This window comes from Rhinichthys klamathensis, unplaced genomic scaffold, assembly GCF_029890125.1.
Source record: "Rhinichthys klamathensis goyatoka isolate OS25496 unplaced genomic scaffold, OSU_Roscu_1.1 h1tg000132l_1, whole genome shotgun sequence".
Taxonomy (NCBI): Eukaryota; Metazoa; Chordata; class Actinopteri; order Cypriniformes; family Leuciscidae; genus Rhinichthys; species Rhinichthys klamathensis.
In genome coordinates, this window is record NW_026606667.1 from 265,730 (window position 1) to 291,382 (window position 25,653).

Below are 25,653 nucleotides of genomic sequence, written 5' to 3' on the forward strand. Positions count from 1 at the left end.
AATTTAAGTTTGTTTGACTTAAATACATTTGTATTTAAAATCATACAGTATAAACTACTGTTACAAGAGACAAGCATGAGTATTTAAGTACAAGCACATCAGGGTTTACACTGTGTTTCTTCTCTTTTCATAGGCGGTATAGTTCTGAATCCGTCTTTCTATGGTACATTTGGCCACACTCATACCATGATCCATGAGATCGGTCACAGTCTGGGACTGTACCATGTGTTCAGAGGCATCTCAGAGATCGAGTCCTGCAACGATGCGTGTTTAGAGACAGAGCCCTCGCTGGAAACCGGAGATCTGTGTGCCGACACAAACCCCACACCCAAATACAAGCACTGCAGGGACCCTGAGCCTGGCAACGAAACGTGTGGCAACCGCAACTTTATTCACACGCCCTTTAATAATTACATGAGTTACGCAGGTAAGAACAAATACATGGAAACTCCCCTTTCTCAATCTGTCTTTTACTGAGTAAATCACAAAGCCAAATAATAAACAGAAATTATGAAATGCTGGGTTGTTTCAACCCAAATTTGGGTCAAATATGGACAAACCCAGCCGTTGGGTTACATTTTTAAATAAAATTTTTAACCCAACATTTTGGTTTGTCCATGTTTGACCCAAAATTGGGTTAAAACAACCCAGCATTTTTTAGAGTGTAATACATTTACTTTTCACCACAACAGTGTGACATCTTAGTGACTTCTTATTGGTCAGAAACTTCACCCCCCTCTCATTTCCAAAACTACTAAATGTGATTTCTGGGATGCGCACAATAATAGGAGACTACAAAGCATCCATACACTCTAAACAATGCTGGGTTGTTTTAACCCAAATTTGGGTCAAATATGGACAAACCCAAACATTGGGTTAAAAATGTAATTTAAACTTTCACTTCACCCAACTTCAACTTTCACTTTCAACTGTACATTTTTTAATTACATTTTTAACCCAACATTTGGGTTTGTCCATATTTGACCCAAATTTAAGTTGAAACAACCCAGCATTTTTTAGAGTGATACATTTTGAAAATAGCATTTTAGATATGGTCACTAAAAATAGAACTTTTATCCTTTTTTTGAATAATCAGTCTAACATTTTGCCTAAAAAAAGTCAAGCAAAGATAAAAGCTGAGAGGGTAGGGCTGTCAGGTTGTAATAGCAGGTGAACTGTGTGTCATTTGCATATCAGTGATAGGAGCCGTGTGTCTTTATGCTCAGTGAGCTTGTGTATGTCGAGAAAAGGAGGGGACCAAGCACTGAACCTTGAGGCACCCCGGTAATGTGAGCTTCTCTCATTGAAACTTTAACAAGATCGTATGCTTTATAAGTCTTTATAAGACAAGACTTAAGCCACTGAAGTACTATACTGGTGATGCTCTGGAGGAAATCACATGAGGGCTGCCACTTCTGTAGCTGTAATTTTTTGACTAAATTGCAAAAAATTGTCTTACAAATGCTAAAATCATCACTAGCATTTTATGTTCCGTTTACTAAATACATACTGTTAAGTAATATTTTCATGCTTTTTTTTTCATAATTGAAGACTTGTTTGTAAAAGACATAAAAAAGTATTCATATTTGCCTTATTTGCTCATATTTCATCTCAAACAGTCTCTTCACTGACTGAGGGTTTGTGTAAAAATGTATATGATTTTTTTTTTTTGCAAAGTATATATTTGTTTATTTCACTCTTTATTTCGATTATAATATTTCTTCAAATGCAATTAATATTTTTGTAATATTTTACATTATGGGACATTTGTATGAACTTTTTAACTCAAGTTTGTCACATTGCTAAAAGTTGCTGTTTCTCATGTCAATTCGAATTGCCAACTGTGAAAAATTAAAATGATTGATTTATACAACGTTGTTCTTTGATCTTCTCGACAGGAATGCTTTTTCATGTGCTATCAGAAACTATGTAAAATATCTGAACTTACACATTTTTCCCCAGATGACGACTGCACTGATTCCTTTACACTTAACCAGGTGGCTCGCATGCACTGCTATCTGGACCTCATCTACCAGACCTGGCAACCCGATTACCGGACCCCTCCAGTCCCCATGGCACCACAAGTGGTAGAACAGGAACAAAACTTCATTACTTTAGAGTGGTTTCCGCCCATCTCTGGCCACTTCTATGACAGGTGAACTCAGGTTGCAATGGCATAGCACATATCCTAGGGACTATTTTAAGAATATATGTAGCAAAATATATATCAGCATTTGTTGTGCTCTCTGGGAAGATGAAATCTGATATATGAAAAGACGTGGAATATAAATGTGGACGTAGGCAGAGGGGAGACATGCCTAAGCATGTTCTGTTTAGTAAATATTGAAAGAGGAGAAGTCTGAGACATTTTGTAATAGTTTTTGAGTACAGTGAGAGGATAGATTGCAGGAAGTGCAAAACAACCGAGAATTCTCAGCGTCTGCCAAATCGCTAACACATGCTATCAATTAATAGCGCTATTTCTAAACTGTGTTTAACTGGCTGTGTCGTAGATACAGTGGAATTGTTCACATTGCCTTCCAAAATCTTCTTGCTGGCACTGGATATCCACATTTCATGACTCAGACCTGTGGAACTTTGTTGGGTTGAGTCTCTTTGTTATTTTGCATCAGTTTCCTTAGAGCTGAATGCAGTCAGTAATATTTATTTGTGGGCCTGCAGACGGTCCACGAGGGACCGTTATGTGAGAGACAGGTGGAATTCACTAAGGCAAGCGGCAGGGGAATCCCCTCAGAGGAGCATGTCGAGACATGTCGCTCTGAAACTCTCCACTTGGACCATGTGCCATTGTTAACTGTATATCCATATAACATTCTAACACCACAGTCTAAGCAACCAGATTTGTCTTTGCCCTCTGACTAAAAGTGCTTAGTGAGTCATTGAGGCTGATAAGCGAATACTCACACCAAGTCAAGTCGTCCTCATTTATATAGCGCTTTTAACAATGCAGATTGTTTCAAAGCAGCTTTACAGAGATAAACTTAATATAATTTAAGGTAACAGAGATTGGTTTGGTTTTATAGCGGTTCTTGAATAATGTTATTTTCCAGCTAAAGTTCATTTTGATTGATTCACTTCCGTCAAAATGATCATTTGATATTAAAGTAGGGGCCGCTAAGACGACATTGTTCTCTCTAAACAGACTTTAAACGCGAACCTGTGATTAGCGCTGATGGCGTTGACATGCGCATTAAGAATTGATTCTTTAGTTATGTGCGTTTGAATATATGTGCGCAGGTTTGTAATTCCCTACAAACCATGCCTAAACAAACTACTTGTCTTGCCTATAAATTTTGATACAGAATTTTATTTTATTTGATCACTTCAGGGTTGGTACGTGAACCCTAATTTCCACAACGCTAACACCAGTGTCAGGTTGAGTGCAGGTAGCTGAAGACGAGGATGCAGGAATTTCAAAGTAGTTGATTTATTTACACAATTAACTTCAGGAACAAAATAACAAACTCCAGGAATTCAGTAACACAACCATACAATGACAACGACCAACAAACACTGAGGGAAAACACAGGGCTTAAATGAACAGGGACTAATAGGATAATTAACAGAACACAGGTGAAGGGAATTACTAATCAGACAGAGCGGGAAAACTAACAGGACTGAACCAAAATCACAAAAGACGGGGGAAACAAGATCACAAAACTGAACTAATAACAGGACTAAACCAAAATCACAAATACAGGGGGAAACTAGATACCAAAACAGAACTTAAACACATTGAAACATGACAACCAGAGCATTTTTAAGTAGTGTGACAGTAGCGTAACCGTTTCCAAAAACACTGTACAGTAGTTTTTCCAGTAACAACCTGCTTTTTTTCAAACAAGTAGTGGTGTAGCACAACAAAAACACTGTGATGCATTGGAGGACGCTTTTATCCAAAGCAACTTAGGTTACACCTAGTATTACGATGCGTATTGGTCGATCAGATCACAAGTAGACGAGGGAGACATACCAATCTGTCTCTTTTGTCCACTTTAAACCACTTCTGTCCTGATTTCTTCGAGGGGAGGGTCTATGGGTCTGTTTTTTTCAGATCTTTTAATCTAATGGACGTGCAATTTGCATATGAACATGAAAAAGCGCATGGAGAGCAGCAGCTTTCGTTCCCGCTCTCTGACAGATCACGCTTGGCACGTTTGTCGTCTTCAAACCCAACTTGGGTCTTAATGCCGACAAAGTTTAAATCCCATCTGGCTAGTGCGCTTCCTATAAAGTCTTTTGAAGCTGTTTGGACACATTCAACCACACTACGAAAGCAATCCGGTCTAATGAGTTTTCGACTACCTCTGGAAGTGGTTGAAAGTGGACAAGCTCAAAATGTTTTAGACTCGGTTTACTCCAGTATTTAGCGTCGTCCACTTGTGATCCGATGGACCAAAACACATCTCAATTCCGGGTGTAAACAAGGCCTTACATTGCATTCAAGATACACATTTTAGCTCTTGTTTAGCTGAACTTGTGACCTTGGCATTGCTAGTGCTCTATTGCTTAGGCTGCAGTATTATGTTTTCAAAGTTAGTGTGAATGTAAGTGTTCAAATTCACTCTAATTGAGATCCTTAGTTTTTGTGCTAGAAACATGGTTTTGATTAAATTATAACTATATTTACAAATATTTTCAAGACCCTATAAAATAACTTTTAAGTGCAGTTTCCTGACTTTTGAAATTTGATTTTGTGGGGTCTTTAAAAGGGCAGTTTGACTACACTATTAGTGCTGATTATATTGAGTGCACTATTTTTGCTATATTTATGATTTCTCCCACTCCAGTTTTTGCCCCATATTGAAGATTCCCATCTAACTTGCCATCTACTTGAATTTGCCGTATCTAAGTTGCATTTTGTCTGTCTCTGTTGGTTTCCTAGAGAAGTGGGATCAGTATGTGATAAATGTTCAGAGGGTCACGTCCTTCTACAGTACGCCTCCAATTCTTCGTCCCCGCGCCCCTGTTCCCCGTCTGGCCACTGGAGCCCCAGAGAAGCCGAGGGTGAGTTTATGCACCACCACCATCACGTCATGTCTTCTAAACACACTTGGTTGCCTTTGGCTAGTCCTGCACCCAGTCAAAGCTTCTTTAGAGAATCGATAGACTGACTGCATCACAGGCTATTGCGTGTGTTGTGTCTAAGATGCAAGTGCCAAAAGTGCCTGAATATTACACATTTTTTCAACTTTCCTGATATAGAGAATGTGTCATAGAGTTGATTAACTCGTCTACTGTCTGCATTCCGGATAAGTGTGATTTAGACTCAAGCAAAAGCCTTGAGAAAATATTTGTGGTCTGTGCATGTCCCTGGACAGAGTTTCTGGTCCAGAATTTGTAATACTGAACTGTCTCTGCAACCAAAAAAGAAAACCTCAATGTCTCTGGCCCATTGAAACTCATTACAAAAAGGTCCGTATGTCTCAACGGGATACTTGCTTAGCAGAGTCAAACAAGTGTGCCGGCTCTCCTGGTCAAAAGCATGTGATTGCCAAAGTCTCATGAGTTCATGGCGGCAGCATCCCAAAGGAAATGTTTGTTGTCTGTTGCCATGGCAAATTTGCATCCCAAGAGCAAGACTCTCATTTAATATTCTTCTGGTGTAGTTGGGCATCCAAACCTGTAGATTTTGTTGGAATCTGTAGAAGCAGAAGTTTGGAATAATTGTTTTTTTTTTTTGTGAAAGAATACAGTTATTTTGTGAAATAATATTATTAGAATTTAAAATATCTAATTTATATTTTAATATATGTTAAAATTTAATTTGTTTCCTGTGATGCAAAGCTGAATATTCAGCATCATTACTCCAGTCTTCAGTGTCACATGATCCTTCAGAAATCACTCTAACGATTTGCTGCTCAAGAAACATTTCTGATTATCAATGTTGAAAACTATTCAGCAAAGACATTTCTAATGTTAGAATGATTTCTAAATCATCATATGGCACCGAAGACTGGATCGAGTAATGGCTGGTGAAAATTCAGCGTTGAATAAATTAAATTTCAAAACATATTAAAATAGAAAACTTTAATATTGTAATGATGTTTTTGCAATATTACTGTTTGTATTGTATTTTTAATCAAATGAATGGAACCTTGGTTGAGCATAAGTGACTTCTTTCAAAAACTTAATTATTATACAAATCCAAACTTTTGACCTGAGTGTACTTGACATCACATTTCAAATTCTATAGTAGGCCTACCTTAAAGTGTGTTGTTTTAAGAGACCTCAACTCAAATACAGGGAAAAAGAGATATTGAGACAAATATAGAGATTTTTTCAAAGCAAAATTATTGTAAACCTCTTAGGCCCCATACACTGCATGGTTCAAGTGACCCAAATCCAATTTTTTTCTCTCATGTGGCACAGATCGGATATGACCCATGAACGTGTAAGCAGGAAAAAAACGCATGGATTACATGCATTTGCGTGTGCCATGTAAGCAGACAAATCGGATATTCCCCAGTAAATGCATATAATAGAATTTGCAGATTTGTTTTAGGATGTTCTTTTTCCACTCACCACTGCATAATGTATGATGCACTTCAGTGGCCACCTTTGAATGTGAGAAGGCAGATGCACTGGCTCCAATTTATATTTAAATGTATTTACTTTGACTATCCTGGTTATCTACAACAATATTTTGTACTCTTTTCCTCAAACTATCAAGTTAGGCATTCTGTCCAGACTTACTTTCTTGTTCCTCGTGTTAAAAAAACAATTGGTAAGAGAGCATTTATGTTTAAAGCCCTATTAGATTGGAATAATTTACCTATAGATATTAGATCCATTACTTCACTTCGGTTGTTTAAACAATCTTTATTATTTTATTTGAAAGTAAATTGCACATGCTATCATTGAAACTGGTGTTGTAGTTTTGTGTATTGTTGCTTATATATATTTTTGTATTTTTGTATTTATTTTATTTTACTTTTTCTATTTTTGGTGTCTTGTTGTTTGATGTAGTATTGTTAATTGTACTTTTGTTATGTTTTTTGTTTTGTTTTTTTTGTTCTAATTGTGTTTCATTGTAAGGATACCCTCGAAAACGAGATGATACATCTCAAGGGGTTAATCCTAATAAATTCTAATAATAAATGCGAGTCGTACGTCATTAAAAAAGTGACGTCAACTCAGGTGGACACCACCAACTGAGATCACATGACTTATTATAGGCGCGATGGAGGACGAAGGATACACACAGAGGAGCAATGCGGAGGTTTCATGTCTTTTGAGTGTTTGGGGCGAAGAGACAGTGCAGGAAAAAATGCAGGGTTGTTTCAGAAATAAATCCGTGTTTGAAGACATTTCACGAGATATGGGGAGGCACGGGTTTAAGCGCTCGTGGCTACAGTGCCAACAAGGGCTCTCCTCTTTTTTCTCCGCCGTACGAGACCAATGTTTTGCTGACTTTTTTGCTGACTTTTCAAAATAGGCTATTGTGGAAAGCAAAACACTGGATCATTTTATTCGCATCTGCGTCCATTGCATTTCGTGCTGTTTTACTTAATTTTCCGGGTCAGAACGTCTACATTTGGTAGTTTCAGCAGTGTATAGTGTAAATGCAAAAATCGGATACGGGTCCCTTTTAAAAGATGATGTAAGCGGGTCGTCAAAATAATCGGATATAGTCAGAAAATCGGATTTGGGCATCGCACCATTCGATAATTCAATGTTGTTGGGGTTTTTTTTGCAAACAATTTTCTGCTCATGTTGCCCAATGACTGTTTTCAGACAGGTGTCTCGAAGACTGTAGTCCTGTCTCAAACTCTCACCTCTAAATGTGATTTTTCTATGTGAGGGTGCTCAAACAAACCGATGGGGTCGATGTTTGGCGGGTTAGCATGGTCCGGTTAGTCCCTGTTGGTTTACGTCCCTGCTCAGGATCCTAGTTAAAGGGATACTCCACTTTTTTGGGAAATAGGCTCATTTTACAACTCCTCCAGAGTTAAACTGTTGAGTTTTACCATTTTTGAATCCATTCAGCCGATCTCCGGTTCTGGCGGTACCACTTTTAGCATAGCTTAGCATACATCATTGAAGTGGACAAGACCATTAGCATTTCTAAAAAAAAAAAGATGACCAAAGAGTTTCGATATTTTTTCTATTTAAAACTTGACTCTTCTGTAGTTACATCGTGCACTAAGACCGACGTAAAATGTAAAGTTGAGATTTTCTAGGCTGATATGGCTAGGAACTATACTCTCATTCCTGCGTAGTAATCAAGAAACTTTACTGCCGTACCATGAGTGCAGCAGGCGTAATGATATGACGCAGCGCCTGAAAATAGTTCCGTTGTGTTGACGGAAGGTGGCCTATTTTCAGGCGCTGCGTCATATCATTATGGGAAATAGGCTCAAAACTTGACTCATCAACTACAGAAGAGTCAAGTTTTAAATAGGAAAAATATCGAAACTCTTTGGTCATTTTTTTTTTAGAAATGCTAATGGTCTTGTCCACTTCAATGATGTATGCTAAGCTATGCTAAAAGTGGTACCGCCAGAACCGGAGATCGGCTGAATGGATTCAAAAACGGTAAAACTCAACAGTTTAACTCTGGGGGAGTTGTAAAATGAGCCTATTTCCAAAAAAAGTGGAGTATCCCTTTAAGGATTTCGGACTATGTGTGTTCTTGTGGCGGCATCAACGTTGCCATGATGGAATTTTCTATGTCTGTGTCTATGTATTAAAACGTCAGACTGCGAGTGGCTGTTGAGGAGAATGAATTGCATGGAAGGCTTTCTCCAGGTTACATAGCGCTCATTGAAACAAACAGAGGAATGTTCTGATAGTGCCATGGTGAAATCAACCCACGGCTTATAGTTGGCTTGGTAATTTACGGTGTTCTTGTCCAGTGTAGTGAAGAATGATTTAATGCATGTGTACTTTAAATAATTCCTCACCATGTCAGGGCGTTGTGACACTGGCTTCTCACACTGATCTCATCAAAGCACCCTAGATCTCCAACAACACTTTAAATCTTGGATGACTGAATGCATCCTTTTTCTCTGTTTTCGTTTCTCTTTTTTGCCTCTCAGTATGTCTTATGCCTGTTCTCGGTGTAACTGTGAACAGCTAAGTGAACAGTTAGCTGGCGATGGAAATTTGTTCCTTTATAAATAGTCTACACAGCTGTGCTGCTCCAGAATTTGCAGACAGCTGCTTTATTAATTATTGTTTGTGAGCATGGCTGGCATAAAATAGCATTGTGTTAGGTATGCTCTTACTCTGCAAATCAGAGCATTCTGGGTTCTTGTGGGAGTTTTGGCCGGTGATATATAGCGTATATGTTTTTGTGGTCAAGTCAATGCTGTTTTAAAAGCATTAAGGTCATTGTTTGGAACAGAGGGGTTCTTTCATGAGACGTTGCGTTTCTTTGCAATTCAAATTATTCCCATGGTCAGGACGCATACGTTCATGCCTTTTTGGTGAGATGGTGTCTTGCAGTTTTGAATCAAATAAATGCAGCCTTGGTGAGCATAAGAGACTTCTTTCAATAGAAAGTTAATAATTAAACTTAATTATCACAAACCTTGGGGAAGTTACTTTTAAAAGTAATGCAGTACAATATTGCGTTACTCCTTAAAGTAACTAATTGCGTTTACTTAGTCATTTTTTATGGAAAGTTATGTCTCCTTTTTTTTCACCTGGGCTGTGTTTGCCTGATTGTTTTAATAACAAAAACACAAAAGTTCTATTATTGGCAAATGTAAAGGCCATTTCACACCAAAGGTTAAATGAATAAGCCTCAGACTGAAGGAAGTGCAAATTCACACCTGTACAGTAGAGGGCGCTGCTCAAACACACCTTTCAGCTGCCATTCAGGATTACTGAAGAATAGGACACGGGAGAAGAAATATCATTACTCTGACTGCATCCGAAAATCGCATACTTCCCTAATATATAGTAGACGAAAAACAGTATGTGACAAATGAAGTATGTTCGAATTCACAAAGGCAAGAGTAGGCAAAAAGTACCCGGATGCCCTACTTAGTGAGATTCTGAAGTGCATGATGGACACTTTACTATCCCAAGAGGCCACGGGAGAGGATTTATGAATGATTTACATTCATACTACACAAATTCATACTATATAGAACATACTTTTTTAGAACTCGTTAAGTAAGTACTTATTCAAAATAAGTGCCCACTCAAGAGTATACAAGTAAGCCTCTTACTTCAGCAGTAAAACACACTTATTAGTAAAAAATTATCGTGATTTTAACGGTAAAAGACTGTAAAAATGCTACAGTGAAAAACTGATGATTGGTTCACAGAAAGTTTCCTTACTATATACGGGAAATAACTGTGATAGATCTAACGGTACATTTAATGTAATTTTACTGTAAAATACCGTTAAATTGACAGTTTTTGAAAGTGAAAAGAACAACTCATTGTATAATTTACAGTGAAAAACTGTAAATTGACATTCCCACAATTCCCTGCGTGACTCTTCGCATTTGATGTATTTTTGTTGAAATTACTATGTTTCTTCTTAGTTTTCTTAGTTTTTTTCTTATCAGTTATGTACATTAGAGTTTTATGTTACATTTAATGTTGTTAAATTAATGTTTATTGCATTTTTTAAATTTCATGTGTTACCATGATGCTGTTTAGTGTTTGTGCGAATGTGCAAATGACACTGTGCAGCTTCTTTATATTAGTATTAACTTTCTTGTGGAAGAGCTGCTTGTGATGAGCTTCGATTTATCATGCGACTTTCTTCTCTGCTGTGATGATTGTTGTTTGTCAATGTATTACAGTGGTACAAAACAGATATTAATACATAAATAGGTTGGTAAATTAACATTATATCAGATAATGAAATACGGTTTATTACTGTAAATTTGAAGTTAAGTCTGTAAAACCAATAACGTCTGTACCATATTTTTGACGGTAAAGTTCTGGCAACCATAGCTGCCGGTATTTTACCGTAAAAATGGCATTTTATTTTTTACAGTGAATTGGATCATTAGATCATTATTAGTATGGTTGAATTGGATCATTAGATCATTATTAGTATGGTTGAATTGGATCATTGGATCATTATTAGCATGGTTGAATTGGATCATTGGATCATTATTAGCATGGTTGAATTGGATCCTCAAGGGTCAGCAGCAAAAACATTGGTTAAAAGTGAGATTAAATACATAAAGTGTATGTACTGCCCGACACTGCCTATGACCGGTGTTGTAATTCAAATCACATTTCAAATTCTAGCGCTTTAAGTTCATGAAAGGCATTGCATTCCCATGCAATTAAAACGATTCCCACGGTCAAGACGCGTTCGTTCATGCCTTTTTGGTGAGATGGTGTCTTGCAGTTTTGATTTATATCTCTAGCAGAAGGAAAGGCTCATTATCAATTGGAGGAGTGTTTCCTCTTCCAAATCTGCTTTGATGTTAATGAACTCATGCAGACAGTGATGGATGCGGGTCAGCGATTGCTGTTAACCTTATCAGAGGGCACTTCACTTCAGAACACATCATTTTACTGAAATGTTCTACAACTGGAGATGGACCGTACTTTATAAGTTCCTTGATATGGCACTCTGTTTTTAGGCAGCACACGTTCACAGTATTAAAAATAAACACACGCGCTCCCTCACACAAACATTAACACTTGTTGCAGTGTTGCGGAGACATGCCTGGGCTTGCCGCTGCTTCGGCGTGTAAACGGCTCTCTGTTTTCCCTCTTGGAATGATGCCCTGTTAATCTCAGTCCCCTAAACGCGCCCCTCTTACGCCAGTACTCATCCTGCGTGACGTGCCCCGAAGACCCCAGCACAGCTGCTTGGCGATCTGTTTGTTTGTGCTTCTTTTCAGCATCCACCCTTTTCTCCCGATGGCATTGCCGCTCCACCTGCCGGCGCTGGAGTTCACAGGGTTTGTGGCTCATGTCTTCAAGCCACTCCTGCTGTTTGTATTCGCAACCTTCATGAGTCGGAGTGCCTCTCTCGTAAATCTTTATGGCCAGGAGAATTATAGCCGACAAAGAGAAAAAAAAAAAAGCACGAGAGAAAGTTAGAAACGGGGGGGAAAAAATGCAGATTGGGGAAAACATAAAACCCACTCTTGGCACTGTAGGCCACAGAAAATCACATGCGGTTTGTGCCGTTTGCAGACAAAAGATGCAGAGCAGCAGACTGAAGAGTTGGTTGGGCTGATTGAAGAGTGAAAAGAAAAACTCAGAAGATTCATGTCTTCATGACCAACAGTCTATCCGCATCTGGTCAATCTAGCAATTTGTCCAGATGTTTGAGGCATGTTTTAATCATGGCACAAACAGACAGTGCTCCTCCTCCATGCTTGTGCTCTCCTATGGGTAAAAGTTTGGAATAATTAAGATTTCTATGTTTTTGAAAGAAGTCTCTTATGTCAGTCTCTTGATTTTTAATCAAAAATACAGTAAATCTGTGAGATAAAACAGCTTTTTTATTTATTCCTGTAATGGCTAAAGCTGAATTTTCAGCATCATTACTCCAGTCTTCAGTGTCACATGATCCTTCAGAAATCATTTTTATATGGTGATTTGGTGCATTTTTTTTATTTATTAATATCAATGTTGAAAACATTGTTTTTGTGCTGCTGAAAATCACTTGAAAAAAGTTTAGGGTAAGATAAAAAAAAAAGAGAGAAACAATATTTGTATTCAGCAAAGATGCATTAAAGTGACCTAAAAAGACATTTTTAAAATTACAAAAATTTCTATTTCAAGGTTATTTAAAAAGAATCCTGAAAAAAGTTTCAGTTTCAGTTTCCGCATCAATTTTAAGCAACAGAAATTGTTCTCAACATTGATAATCATAAGAAGCATTATCAATAATTGAGCACCAATAAAAAAAATGTATAATAACTCTGCACGAAAATAAAATTAGAATGATTTCTGAAGGATTAATTATGCTGAAAATTCAGGTTTGATCACAGGAATAAATTACATTTATATTATAGTAAAATAGGGAACAGTCCTTTAAATTGTAGTGCTATTGTGTTTGAATATTTTTATCAAAGAAATGCAGTCTTGGTGAGCATAAAATACTTTTTTTTTTAAATATTGAAAAATCTTAAGTATTTCAAACGTTTGACTGGTTGTGCATATTTTGCTTGTCTGTGTTTTTGTGGACATTGCGTGGACATCATCACGCTAAGAGTTTTGTGCTACTTCTGTGGTTAGTGGAGTAATTGTTATAATTTGTGTTAGTATACGGTGGCATTTGGCAGATCTTTTAAGATTTGTACCATACAACAATAAAAAAGGTGGCAATCTTGTCAGTAGGTGGCGCTATGATGTGACACACCCATGTGATCAGCCCCTATGAACAAACACACAGCACAAGTTTGATCTAAATCAGGCAATGCACATCATAGAAGATATACTTTTACTATTTTCCTTTTTTATTGTTAAAAATGGTGAGTCATCTGGCTCAAATAACTGTTAAACAATCTTTAATTGAGCCTTTGATCTCATTCAGTCACTCAGCCAGAAGACTCAATATTTTAAACAACAAAAATAATCTAACTGACAAAAGTAATCTTTAATAATGACTATATATATCTCCAAAAACAAGACCTTATAAAAGGAAGTAATTATGTCTGAAAAAAATGTCAGCGGCAAGGTATTGTACAACCCTGTTTAAATGTAAGGCTATATTAGTTGGCAATCTAGTGGTTATAATATGGTATTACATTTGATTTATTATGTTGACCAAGTTTGGTGTTGAAGGCATGAATCCCCTGAGAGTATTTTAAAGTTCACCACATGTGCTTTCCAAACAATCCAAAATCCGTTTTCACTTCAGTTTGAGATATATCTTAGTACATTAAGTTACAGGAAAAGCAAAGTAGAAATGTTGACTTGGCAACTGCCTGAAATAAAATGTTTAAGTTATATATAAAGTTCAGTTAACTTTGACTTTATCTCAAGTGAAGAAAAAGGGTGTTTATTTATGGCTTTAATTTGAGTTTATAACCCTGGACACTATCAGTCACATGGCTCTAGGAAATATGCAGCTCACTTCAATCAGAATCTGTTTACTGTTTATCAGTATCACTTACTCAGCTTGATCTCAGCTGTTTCCACTAGGTTTTTTCCAACATCGTACTGAAGCAAACCTGTGCTCACAGTTCAACGTACTGCAATTACCTTAAGCGGGATGTTTTCAGCCATATAACGCCACCCCTCCCACCTTCCCTTTTTTCCATGAATGAAAACTTTCCTAAGCTAATACCCTGATGGGATTAGCTAATCAAGTGAAAATGCAAGGCACTAATTCATGGGCGAATTGTCAGGTCACCTTGAAAATCAGCCCACCGCTGCTGTGGCGGCTGAACCCTGACTTGAATACCTCCGGGACAGGGTTATTAGTCCACCATGGAGTCATTTAGATAAAAGATGACAGTTATTCAACTTGTGAAATGACTACCTGATGAATACATTCATTACAGCCGTTTAGGCACTCTTTTTAAAATGTGCTTGCAAGAAGATATGCTCCCATCTTGAAAAGTTCTGTGGCCGGTCAAATGCAGCGTAAGCAAGGTTAGAACGTAAACCTGCGGTATCGAAGACATTTTTATTGTATGTTTACTTCTATTCTGGCCACACACATACTCACAATAATAAACGTGTTGAGATGATGTGGCCTGGAAAGCCAAAAACTCAGTGCTCAGTTGATTAAACACTGGAATTTTGTGCACTGCCCAGAAATGAGGTTAGCAAATGGCTTTTGCTGTTTCCAGTTTGGAAGTGCACAAAGGAAAAGCAGGAGAACACACTGTCTACAGTGCCCTGGCTTCTCCCCACATTTGATGAATGTTGGGGTACGTCACTCCCCGTAAAATGAGTTGCTGTTGACTCCAAATATGGCTGGACTGCAGCACACGAGAGGTAATTGCCAGGCTGAAATCGAAAGCCTTGTGCGGGCCTCATCCTCAGGTCGCTCGGATTTCTGGTTCTTGCCACAGAAACGAGCGAGAATGTGGAGGAGAAACGGACAGACAAGATTTAACAGCATGCATCAACTGTGTGACTGCGTTTCTCATTGTGCATAACTCCTTTTTCTGCTGTACCTTATGATTTACTGTTCCTGCTTCACTTCAGATACTGCACAGCACTGGGTTACTGGTCTTATTTTATTGATAATATGATGCAATGTTTCCTTGAAATGTCATCAGCTCTGCACACTGTCAGAAAACATCTGCAACAATTGTACCTTTAGGGGTACGATAACTTGTCACTGGGGCCGTACCTTTAAAAAGACAACTATGTACCTTGTCAACCCCTGAAAGGTCCATTTCAGTACCATGTACTCTTTAAGGTACTAGTATGAACTTTTACGGGCACTGCCATATTGGCAAGATGTCGTACCCCTAAAGGTACAAGTTTTACACTTTTTTTCTAAGACTGGATTCATTTGAATGAAATGTGCTTTGGCTTAATATTTTTTCTTCAATATCCATGAAATTGAAGGCTCTCTGTTTGCAAAAGCTTGGCTTGGGTGCCGTAGAGTTATTATTCTTGTTTGAAAATCTGCTTCGGTGAACAAGATAAACTGTAGAAATTGTAAAGCCTAAAGTTAGTCCCCCTTCTACAAGAACAAAATAATTGCTTAATTTTGATCTGTATCGTAAACACTAGCCTTTGCTGTCATTAACTGGTAAATGAATATTGTAAAAGAGACAGCGTACCACAAGTTAAACTCTCTCAAACTGAACATTGATTTGAAATTCTCTAATAGATTTTAATGCAATTGATGCATTTCTTAGGACCACCAGATGTGGAGCAGGCATGCGAGCCCAGCGTCCGCACGTGGAGTCCGCATAACGGCATGGATCTGCGCATGGTGCCCCCTCCCTGCCCTCTGCAAGGCTGCATGTTACAGCTGGAGTTTGCTCATCCGGTGGTCCCTGACTCGCTCACGGTATGGGTGACCTTCTCGTCCCAGGAGGAAACAGTTCTGCCCGCCATCCACAATATCATCTTATTGACTATAAGTGGCAACAACCTGTCTCTGGGTCCCAGCAATTTGTTCTGCGACACACCACTGACCATCAAGCTGGATGTGCACGAGAAAGTGTACGGAGTGCAGTTTTTCACCATGGAGCAACATTTGGAAATAGATGCTACTCTGCTCACGTCCAAACCTGACTGTCCTCTGTGTCGGGAATGCGAGCCGCTGCACTATCGGCTCCTACGGCAGCCGCCGTTCATGCACGCACCCAAGGGCATCATGCTGAGTGACTCGATGCGAAAATACGTGGATAGGTGAGTCTTTTGGATTCAATAATCGCTTATTTACACCTGATGAATTAATGAATGTTACTGTGAAGATGGTAACAGTTCTTTGAAAAAAATATTGCTGTATTCCTGGTTCATTATTTTCTGTCAATACATGATTTTAGGTCCTGGCTAGCATTTAGATACTCTTGTCCTGCCAGAAAAAAAAGAGTTATACTGACTTTGGAACTTGTCTTCGATTTAGAACTGTTTTACCATATAACAAAAGTAACGTAATTCAAAGTTGGAGTGTGAAATGTGCCTGGTCAGTATAAGGCACAGCAAATCCCTGCTCAAATATTGCGGTGTGTCTCTGTACTTTTTCAATTCTCGAAAGAAGCCAAGAGAAACAAAGAGAAGGATGCAGCTGCTGGTTGATTTCAGTCCAGCGCCTGGCTTCAGAATGCCAGTTAACATGCTCTGCCGTCTTGAGGTTGTTCTGGCCTCGACCGGGCATCTCTGGTTTGGGCAGTATTACACTAACGCTTCCCCATTTAAGGCCAGATACTGGGTCTCTGGTCAGCGTTTCTGTATTGGCCACTTCTGGATGCATGTGAACTTAAGGGTTTAGCTTTCCACCCACTGATATAGTAGCACAACATGTTTCCAATAGTTGTGGAAAATGTGCAGTTCCAAGATTTATCTACTACCAGCATTGATTATCTTTGCACAGACAATTTTTTCAGTAATGCTGACCCTTCAAAGTGCAAAATGTTTTCTGCACACCTGCATCCAATTTTATAGTAGAGGAGATCGGGGATGGTTGTAACATGGGGTTAGTTGGAACACTGTTGGTTTACTGTAGAAATTCATCACTTTCTCAGCACTTTTTCCACCTTAAAGGATTTTTTCTTCGCTACACTGTAGCTGAATAAAGCAGACATGTTTTTGATCTGAGGTAGGTAAGGTTTTGGCTCAAGTAAACTGTGGTCAACTCACAGCTGGGTTTGAGAGTCTGTTTTCTGAGTGACGTTGATTCTGAGATCTGAATCAATTATAATCACTTCTTCTGAGTTCCCATGCTGAATGCATTCATTACCTCAGTGCTGATCCAAGAGAGATATTGATCTTTGGTAAATATGTTCTGACACCTCTACCTAATTTGGGTCACCGGTGTCTCTCTCACTTGGCACTTGTTCGTCAATTTGAATGGAAAGCCTTCAGTTTTGGATATATATAATATGGAACGTTAAGGTCTGTTCAGAAATATGAGAGTACCCCCCACCCCCCCCCCCCCCCCCCCCCCCCCCCCAATCTGCTATTCCCCTTCCTGACCAGGCCCTCTTTGCTCTCATGGCTTCAAAGGGCACCCCTGCTTTGAGCTGACAGGACCCCCCTGCCAATGAGAAAGAGGCCAAGACAACTGGCCAACTCATTCGCTTTAGGGGCCCCAGCCTCCTGGATCCAGGTCCCCCTTGGTCTAAGACTCTAACCTCATGACACGGTTGTGTCAAGTCCACTGGTTATGGCATCCCAGAAGCTCCACCCTCCTACCAGTTAATAATGCAATGATTGGTTTGATGTTGTGCCCCATAGTCTTTAATCTCACTGGGAAATTGCTTTATCCAGCTTACAGGATAAGTACATTTAATAGCAAATTGCATTGAAGCCAACTGACATTTCTAGATTTTAGAAAACAAGTCAACTCTAGATCCACTAGATCTTTAAAATTAATATAATTAATTTGATTATATTGTATTATCCTTTTACTGATTCATCTGTCATGTTCAGCACTTTGGTCAACCATGGGTTGTTTTTAAATGTGCTCTACAAATAAATAATGAATGAATGAATCTTTTGGAACAACAAAAAATGCTGGTTTGTTTTAACCCAAATTTGGGTCAAATATGAACAAACCCAACCGTTGGATTAAAAATGTAATTTAAAATTTTAACCCAATGGCTGGGTTTGTCCATATTTAACCCAAATTTGGGTTAAAGGGATACTCTTTAACCCAAAGAGTAAAGTGAAGGTGAAGGTGAAACTCAGAAGGTGAAAAGTGAAGGTGACTTTTGGAACAAGGTTATTCGATAAGCACTTTTGTAGGCAACTTTAGTGCTTCCTTGAATATCCTCCTAACTCCTAATTGGTTTTAGACCAAAACGTTCCAACAATTTGGCCTAGATTATATGTAAACCAGTTGCAAATTGCATAGGGAATGTGCATGTGCTATACACCGCTGTAGAGCTTTTGACGTCAAAGCTGACCGCAGTAATCCCTGTTTACCAGAAGTCATGTTCCAAAGGAAGATTTGCACTGTGGAAATGTTGGAGTTTCTCTCTAAATTCACCACTATAAGTTGATCTCCTTTAAATGTGATTGACATAATTTCTCAACCAGAACAACTAGGGATAACCCAACTAATGATTTATCTTCGTTGGTGCATTCACTTTATTACTGTAGTATTATCATCCCCAACTGAATCCCTAGAAATACAAGGAAAACCAAATCTTCTGTGGTTTCGGAAATACAGTATGACTACATGCGGGCACTGGTAGATTTGGAATTCTTTGAAACATAGATTGTTTAGTGAGAACTCCTGACAGCCTGGTGAGATGTGGGCATCTCATTCAAGACCATCAGTTGCCGTTTTCCCAGAAAACAACCAAACCTTGTCCATTCTTTTGCAGAAAACCCTTGTGTTGCTTGCATGTGGTGTTTCTCTTGAGGAGGTCACTTGAATAGCTGCTTTCTCTTGTCTCCGAGCACTTCATAAGTCTTGATGTGTATCTGTGGAAGGCTTCCAACAAGTATTGAGTCTCTTTTTGATCAGGAATTCCAGGTTGGCTTTTTATTAAATGAAGTACTGTCTGAATGGGAAGCTTCCCTAAGCATTCTCATTCTCTCTCCCGTCTATAACTTCAACACGGTTCCTATAAGTTAAACACAGAGAATGCTCTGAGGTGCAAACAGATGGTAGCGTTTGACCGATGGGCTGCAAGTGCAATTCTGTTGAAATGTTAACTTATTTCATGCCATGTCATCAACATATATTTATGCCATAAGCATATTGGCGGGCCTGTTAATCTGTCTAGAGGGTCTGGCTCACATGACATCATACGACATATCATCAGTTGCACCAGTTCAGAACAGTTGAGAATACAATGATACAATGCATTAATAAGACGCAGATGAAGTTCTGTTGAAGGGTGGAGGCTGAGCAGACGATGATGGCATTCTCTGAGACTTCTTTCTTCAACACCTCAGCACATGTGTAACATAGAGAGTCTAGAGGCAGATGTCTCTTTATGCAATAGGAAGTGGAACCTTGTTATCCATAGCGATAGGCATGTGCACTCAGAAGTGAAAGCAATGATCAATGATCTAATAATTTGTTGGCTGAAATTTAAAATGCATTTTCCAGTTTGTCAGAAAGCACTTCAGCACTGCACGCTAACTTTCAATCCGGGGCAGCAACACTGCTCAATATAGGGTGTATATTTGAGTATTATATATAAAGGGTGTGTTTTTTCTTGGCTTAGTAATGCATTGGCATCAGCACAGTTACATATTGTTCACTGATCAACGCAACATATACTATAGTCTGGTCGGCCGATATTGATTTTTTATTCATTTTTATGGCTGATGCCGATATCTTAAAGAGCGGAGAGGCTGATATAAAGTCGATGTACACTCACCGGCCACTTTATTAGGTACCCCATGCTAGTAACGGGTTGGACCCCCTTTTGCCTTCAGAACTGCCTCAATTCTTCGTGGCATAGATTCAACAAGGTGCTGGAAGCATTCCTCAGGGAGTTTGGTCCATATTGACATGATGGCATCACACAGTTGCCGCAGATTTGTCGGCTGCACATCCATGATGCGAATCTCCCGTTCCACCACATCCCAAAGATGCTCTATTGGGTTGAGATCTGGTGACTGTGGAGGCCATTTTAGTACAGTGAACTCATTGTCATGTTCAAGAAACCAATTTGAAATGATTAGAGCTTTGTGACATGGTGGAAGTAGCCATCAGAGGATGGGTACATGGTGGCCATAAAGGGATGGACATGGTCAGAAACAATGCTCAGGTAGGCCGTGGCATTTAAACGATGCCCAATTGGCACTAAGGGGCCTAAAGTGTGCCAGGAAAACATCCCCCACACCATTACACCACCACCACCAGCCTGCACAGTGGTAACAAGGCATGATGGTTCCATGTTCTCATTCTGTTTACGCCAAATTCTGACTCTAACATCTGAATGTCTCAACAGAAATCGAGACTCATCAGACCAGGCAACATTTTTCCAGTCTTCAACTGTTCAATTTTGGTGAGCTCTTGCAAATTGTAGCCTCTTTTTCCTATTTGTAGTGGAGATGAGTGGTACCCGGTGGAGTCTTCTGCTGTTGTAGCCCATCCGCCTCAAGGTTGTGCGTGTTGTGGCTTCACAAATGCTTTGCTGCATACCTCGGTTGTAACGAGTGGTTATTTCAGTCACTGTTGCCCTTCTATCAGCTCGAACCAGTCTGGCCATTCTCCTCTGACCTCTGGCATCAACAAGGCATTTCCGCCCACAGAACTGCCGCTCACTGGATGTTTTTTCTTTTTCGGACCATTCTCTGTAAACCCTAGAGATGGTTGTGCGTGAAAATCCCAGTAGATTAGCAGTTTCTGAAATACTCAGACCAGCCCTTCTGGCACCAACAATCATGCCACGTTCAAAGTCACTCAAATCACCTTTCTTCCCCATACTGATGCTCGGTTTGAACTGCAGGAGATTGTCTTGACCATGTCTACATGCCTAAATGCACTGAGTTGCCACCATGTGATTGGCTGCTTAGAAATTAAGTGTTAACGAGCAGTTGGACAGGTGTACCTAATAAAGTGGCCGGTGAGTGTATATGATATCACACTATTGAATTTAAAGATCATAAAAACACATGCATAACAATTGCTAAACAATATTTTTCATAACATTTACTAAATTAGAAATAAATAATTTGAAAAAGAATAATTTGCCACATAGATAGCTATCTGTAAATCGGAACAGTGGAATATTTATAAACATTAATTGTTATAACTGGATTTTGCCACTGAACTGTGCTTAGATTTATCAAGATACCCAACATTTCTCATTACCGTCCCATAAACCCATAACTCTCGGTTGGTTAACCCAAACCTTTCTTTCTTTTGGTTATCGGTTTCAATAACACGGTGGCAGAACGTTCTAACATGGCTGGGATTAACTACTAATAGATGCACAAACAGACGGCTGAGAGCATGTAAGATAAGCTGCTGCTGCACAAATACACATACAGTATATATAATAAATCCCGTATCAGATCTAGGCAGGTGGAGCTGGGGATGTGGAGGGTTTCAGAGGAGCTCTGATAGTGCGCTGCAGGATGACCCTACAGAAAACCCTGAACCAGACTATTTAAATGCTGAGCAAGCAATCTCATTGGCTGCAGGATCAGCAGAGGCCAATCAGCTTATGCCATGTGATAATGATGTGATTCATTGCAGATTGAAGATTAATTTCCTTCTCTGTGGGCCTCGAGTGAGTTCACGTAGTGTAACAGCGCAGCACTTCTGTGTTGTACGTCACACGCAGGCTCACTATTGGCCGACGCTGGTCATGTGTGTGATATGTGTGACGTACAACACAGAAGCGCTGCGCTGTTACACTACGTGAAATCTCGAGGCCAACAGAGAAGGAAATGAATAGTTGAATAAAGTCGTTATTTTTGTTTGTTTTTTGCGTACAAAAAGTATTCTCGTCGCTTGGTAAACTTAAGGTTGAGCCACTGTAGTCACTCTGACTATTTTAACGATGTCTTTAATAACTTTTCTGGGCCGGCAAGTTTCGATCCCTTAAGAAGCCTATGGAGGAGTGATCCAGCTCTCAGATTTAATCAAAAATATCTTAATTTGTGTTCCGAAGATGAACGAAAGTCTTACGGGGTTGGAACAACATGAGGGAGAGTAATTACTGACAGAACTTTCATTTTGGGGTGAACTAACCCTATAATGGCTTAAATATACTGTATATATATATATATATATATACATGTGTACGCACACACACACACACACACACACACACACACACACGCACACAAATAAATACATGCGGTAACACTTTACTTGAAGGGGTGTGCATAAGACTATGACACCTTCATAATCATGACATGACACATGTTATGAATATGAAGGAAGTTTTATGCATGTTTGTGACAACTGTCATTAAGTGTCATTCGCTCAATTATGACATTTTGAATGCAAATATGACATTGTTTGAGATGTCTTTGTTATGACACCTTGACATAAACCAATACATCATAACCTGTCAGTGTCTTTGTCATGACAACTTGACATTACTAAGACAACACAACCTGTCATAAACATGACATAGCAGATTAATTATCAAACTTAAGAAACCACTTAGCTTTATTGGTTAACATTACATTAAACTGTCAGGTGGCTGGTTTTGACATTGGCTGTCATGAAGCCATTATAACATTTTAATGACAAATTCAATGTGTACCACTGTAGTTGAGGTCACGATAAATACTCATGACACAGTTATAATGGCCTCATGACAGCCAATGTCAAAACCAGCCACATGACAGTTTAACTTAATTTAATGTCAAGTTGTCATGACAAAGACACTGACAGGTTATGATGTTATGGTTTATGTCAAGGTGTCATAACAAAGACATCTTAAACAATGTCATATTTGCATTCAAAATGTCATTATTGAGCGAAAGACACTTAATGACAGTTGTCATAAACATGCATAAACCCTACTTCATATTCATGACATATGTCATGTCATGGTTATGAAGTTGTCATGTCAGTCTTATGTACACCCCTGCAAGTAAAGTGTTACCATACATGCTCTATTTGTGTACATTGATGGTGTCTCATGTGGCCCTTTCATCCATATTGACCTGGGCTTGCAAACTCAAAAACTGCTATGTTCAAAGAAGTTTCCCTGTTTTAAATCTCAGCTTTATGTGTGTACGTGCCTTTTGCGGTGTGTTGTGTAATTTGCTTTTTTCTGTGCAAAGCTTATTTGTGTTATTCTTGTTTAATTTTATGGGACTTTCACAGACGTTTTCCTCTTTTCCAAAACACAGAACTTCTTGCTGGTGTCATTCATGTCAAGTGCTAATTTGAATGATTTGTTTTGCCTCTTATTAAACGTTACTGCTTCCCTGCCCATTAGAACAGGCACCTTATAACTCTGCTGACGGCAGCACAAATACACTTGGCCTCACGTGAACCTGCGGCGTTCGTAATAAACGTAATATCCGTGGCACTCTTGTCATTTGGCAGTGTTGTTTTGCTAATCAGCAGAGATGTGCTTGCGTTTCTCTCGGGGAACGTGTCCAACATAAATGCAAATAACGAAGGCTTTGTGTATTTTCCTCTCGCTCATGTTGGCTCTTTTATTAATGACCTGTGTATGTGTAGTTTTGGAGATGGAAAGCTGAGAGACTTGGGGTTCCTGTCTAGTAGGTAATGCACATGCTGTTTTGTAGCTTTGTGGGTGGGTTGTAGTTTACAATATTAGTGGATATGAGTGTAGAAAAAAATGTATGGATGTTTTGTGTGTATGGCTTTCTTTGTCTTTCTAGTGGTCGGATTTGTTTAGACTTTAAGAAATTACTTAAGGGGTGCAACAGTTTAGCTGTTTATGATTGCTGAGTAAAGTCATAGATGTGTGTATAGCCTATTTGTTGACTGTTTAACAATGGCTTTGAGTGTAACCCCCCCCCCCCCCCCCCCTTGTTATAAAGAAGTGCACTTAATTGTGGACAGCCCTCCAATTCACTCAGAGAAGTGTTGAAGATGCGACCTGTGCTTGTCTACAGGTGTCCTCTGAGGGAGGAAACATGTCCGGCCTGTTTTGCTGGTTATCAGCCGCTGCAATCGTTCGCCCCCAGAACACCGTGACCCTTTCCTCAAATCCCAGTGCTAACTGAGCAAGTTTTGGTTACATTGTCTCAGCACAACTTCATCCCTCATGACATCCCACATGGTTCAGCTTGAGTATAGATCCACTTTCCTCTTCAGACTGACACAAGATCAGATGTCTCTTATCTCTGATCTCAACCACCACCAGCTGATGGTTAAAAGTGATAGCCCATGTGCTTAGAGTCAGCGCTAAACCAGCACTACAAGTTTTCAGGGTGTGGAAGGAGCTAGGTCAGATTGACATAATTCCTGTAGTGTAAGGTCTTGTGTCTTGGCATCCTAAACTTGACATACTATACTCACATAATAACCTCTCCCTCCTAAGACAGATGCAGGGTCGTAAATGCCACACAGCACAAATGAATGGCATAATTTTAGGGATTATTTGGTTTTATTCTGTGCCAATTTAAGGTACCAGAATAACTAAAAAAAATGCGTAATAATATGACGCAGCGCCTGAAAATAGGCTACCTTCCGTCAACACAACGGAACTATTTTCAGGCGCTGCGTCATATCATTATGGTCTTGTCCACTCCAATGATGTATGCTAAGCTATGCTAAAAGTGGTACCGCCAGAACCGGAGATCGGCTGAATGGATTCAAAAACGGTAAAACTCAACAGTTTAACTCTGGGGGAGTTGTAAAATGAGCCTATTTCCAAAAAAAGTGGAGTATCCCTTTAAGAGTGTGTTCACACTTGGCATGTTTGTTTCGATTAAAATGAACCCTGGTGCGATCGGTCTGTTAGTGCGGTTCATTTGAATAAGTGTGAACGCTGCCATCTGAACCCTGGTGCGCATCAAACAAGCGGGCCGAGACGCTGAAACGATGGGTCTCGGTCCACTTCCAGTTCAGGCATCAGAACCGCGTCTCCTCGCAGCAGATCTTCATTTGTGTGTGTGAGGGAGGGATTTCTGCCGCTGTTTTGACCTCTTTACACATTTTATAAGCTCTCAGCTGGTCAAAATATCAACATATGTAAGCTACATACATGTGGAATATACAAATTATACAACCAATCAGGTTGTGAACATATCCCTTTGGCTTTAGGTTCAGTATATTTAAATTCAGTGTTAAAAATGGCAATATGAACGCTAAGCGGACAAGGACTTACAGTGTAGGCTGAGATAATTACATTAATAATTACATGTTGCATGCCACCTCTGAGTAGCATTAAGCAGTCTGTGTGAATAAACATTAATGCCATGTCAGATGCAGCTTCTGTTCCACCTTTGCAGTGTAAATATTGCTTTTGATGATACAATATTATTGGTTGCATGCAGGCAGCCTATAGTATTTTGATTTATTTGTTTAATTGTTTGACATTAACATAAGTATTTGACATTAAAAGAAGAATCAGTCCTAGTGGCAAATATTGCCACTCAATGCAAGAGTTCATTCCTGACAGATGTGTGATGGTTTTTTGCATTTTT

The 25,653-nt window shown here is 39.2% G+C and overlaps 1 protein-coding gene across 2 annotated transcripts in view; it reads left to right on the top strand.

Annotated features, from left to right (window-relative positions):
* pappaa (pregnancy-associated plasma protein A, pappalysin 1a) overlaps nucleotides 1-25,653 on the top strand; it is a 136,858-nt gene that overhangs the window by 11,432 nt on the left and 99,773 nt on the right. For both annotated transcript variants that reach the window (XM_056256731.1, XM_056256732.1), the window contains exons 5-8: nucleotides 134-427; nucleotides 1,963-2,155; nucleotides 4,907-5,028; nucleotides 15,786-16,284. In XM_056256731.1, the coding sequence (XP_056112706.1) occupies nucleotides 134-427; nucleotides 1,963-2,155; nucleotides 4,907-5,028; nucleotides 15,786-16,284 (1,108 nt within the window). The remainder of the gene's footprint in view (nucleotides 1-133; nucleotides 428-1,962; nucleotides 2,156-4,906; nucleotides 5,029-15,785; nucleotides 16,285-25,653) is intronic.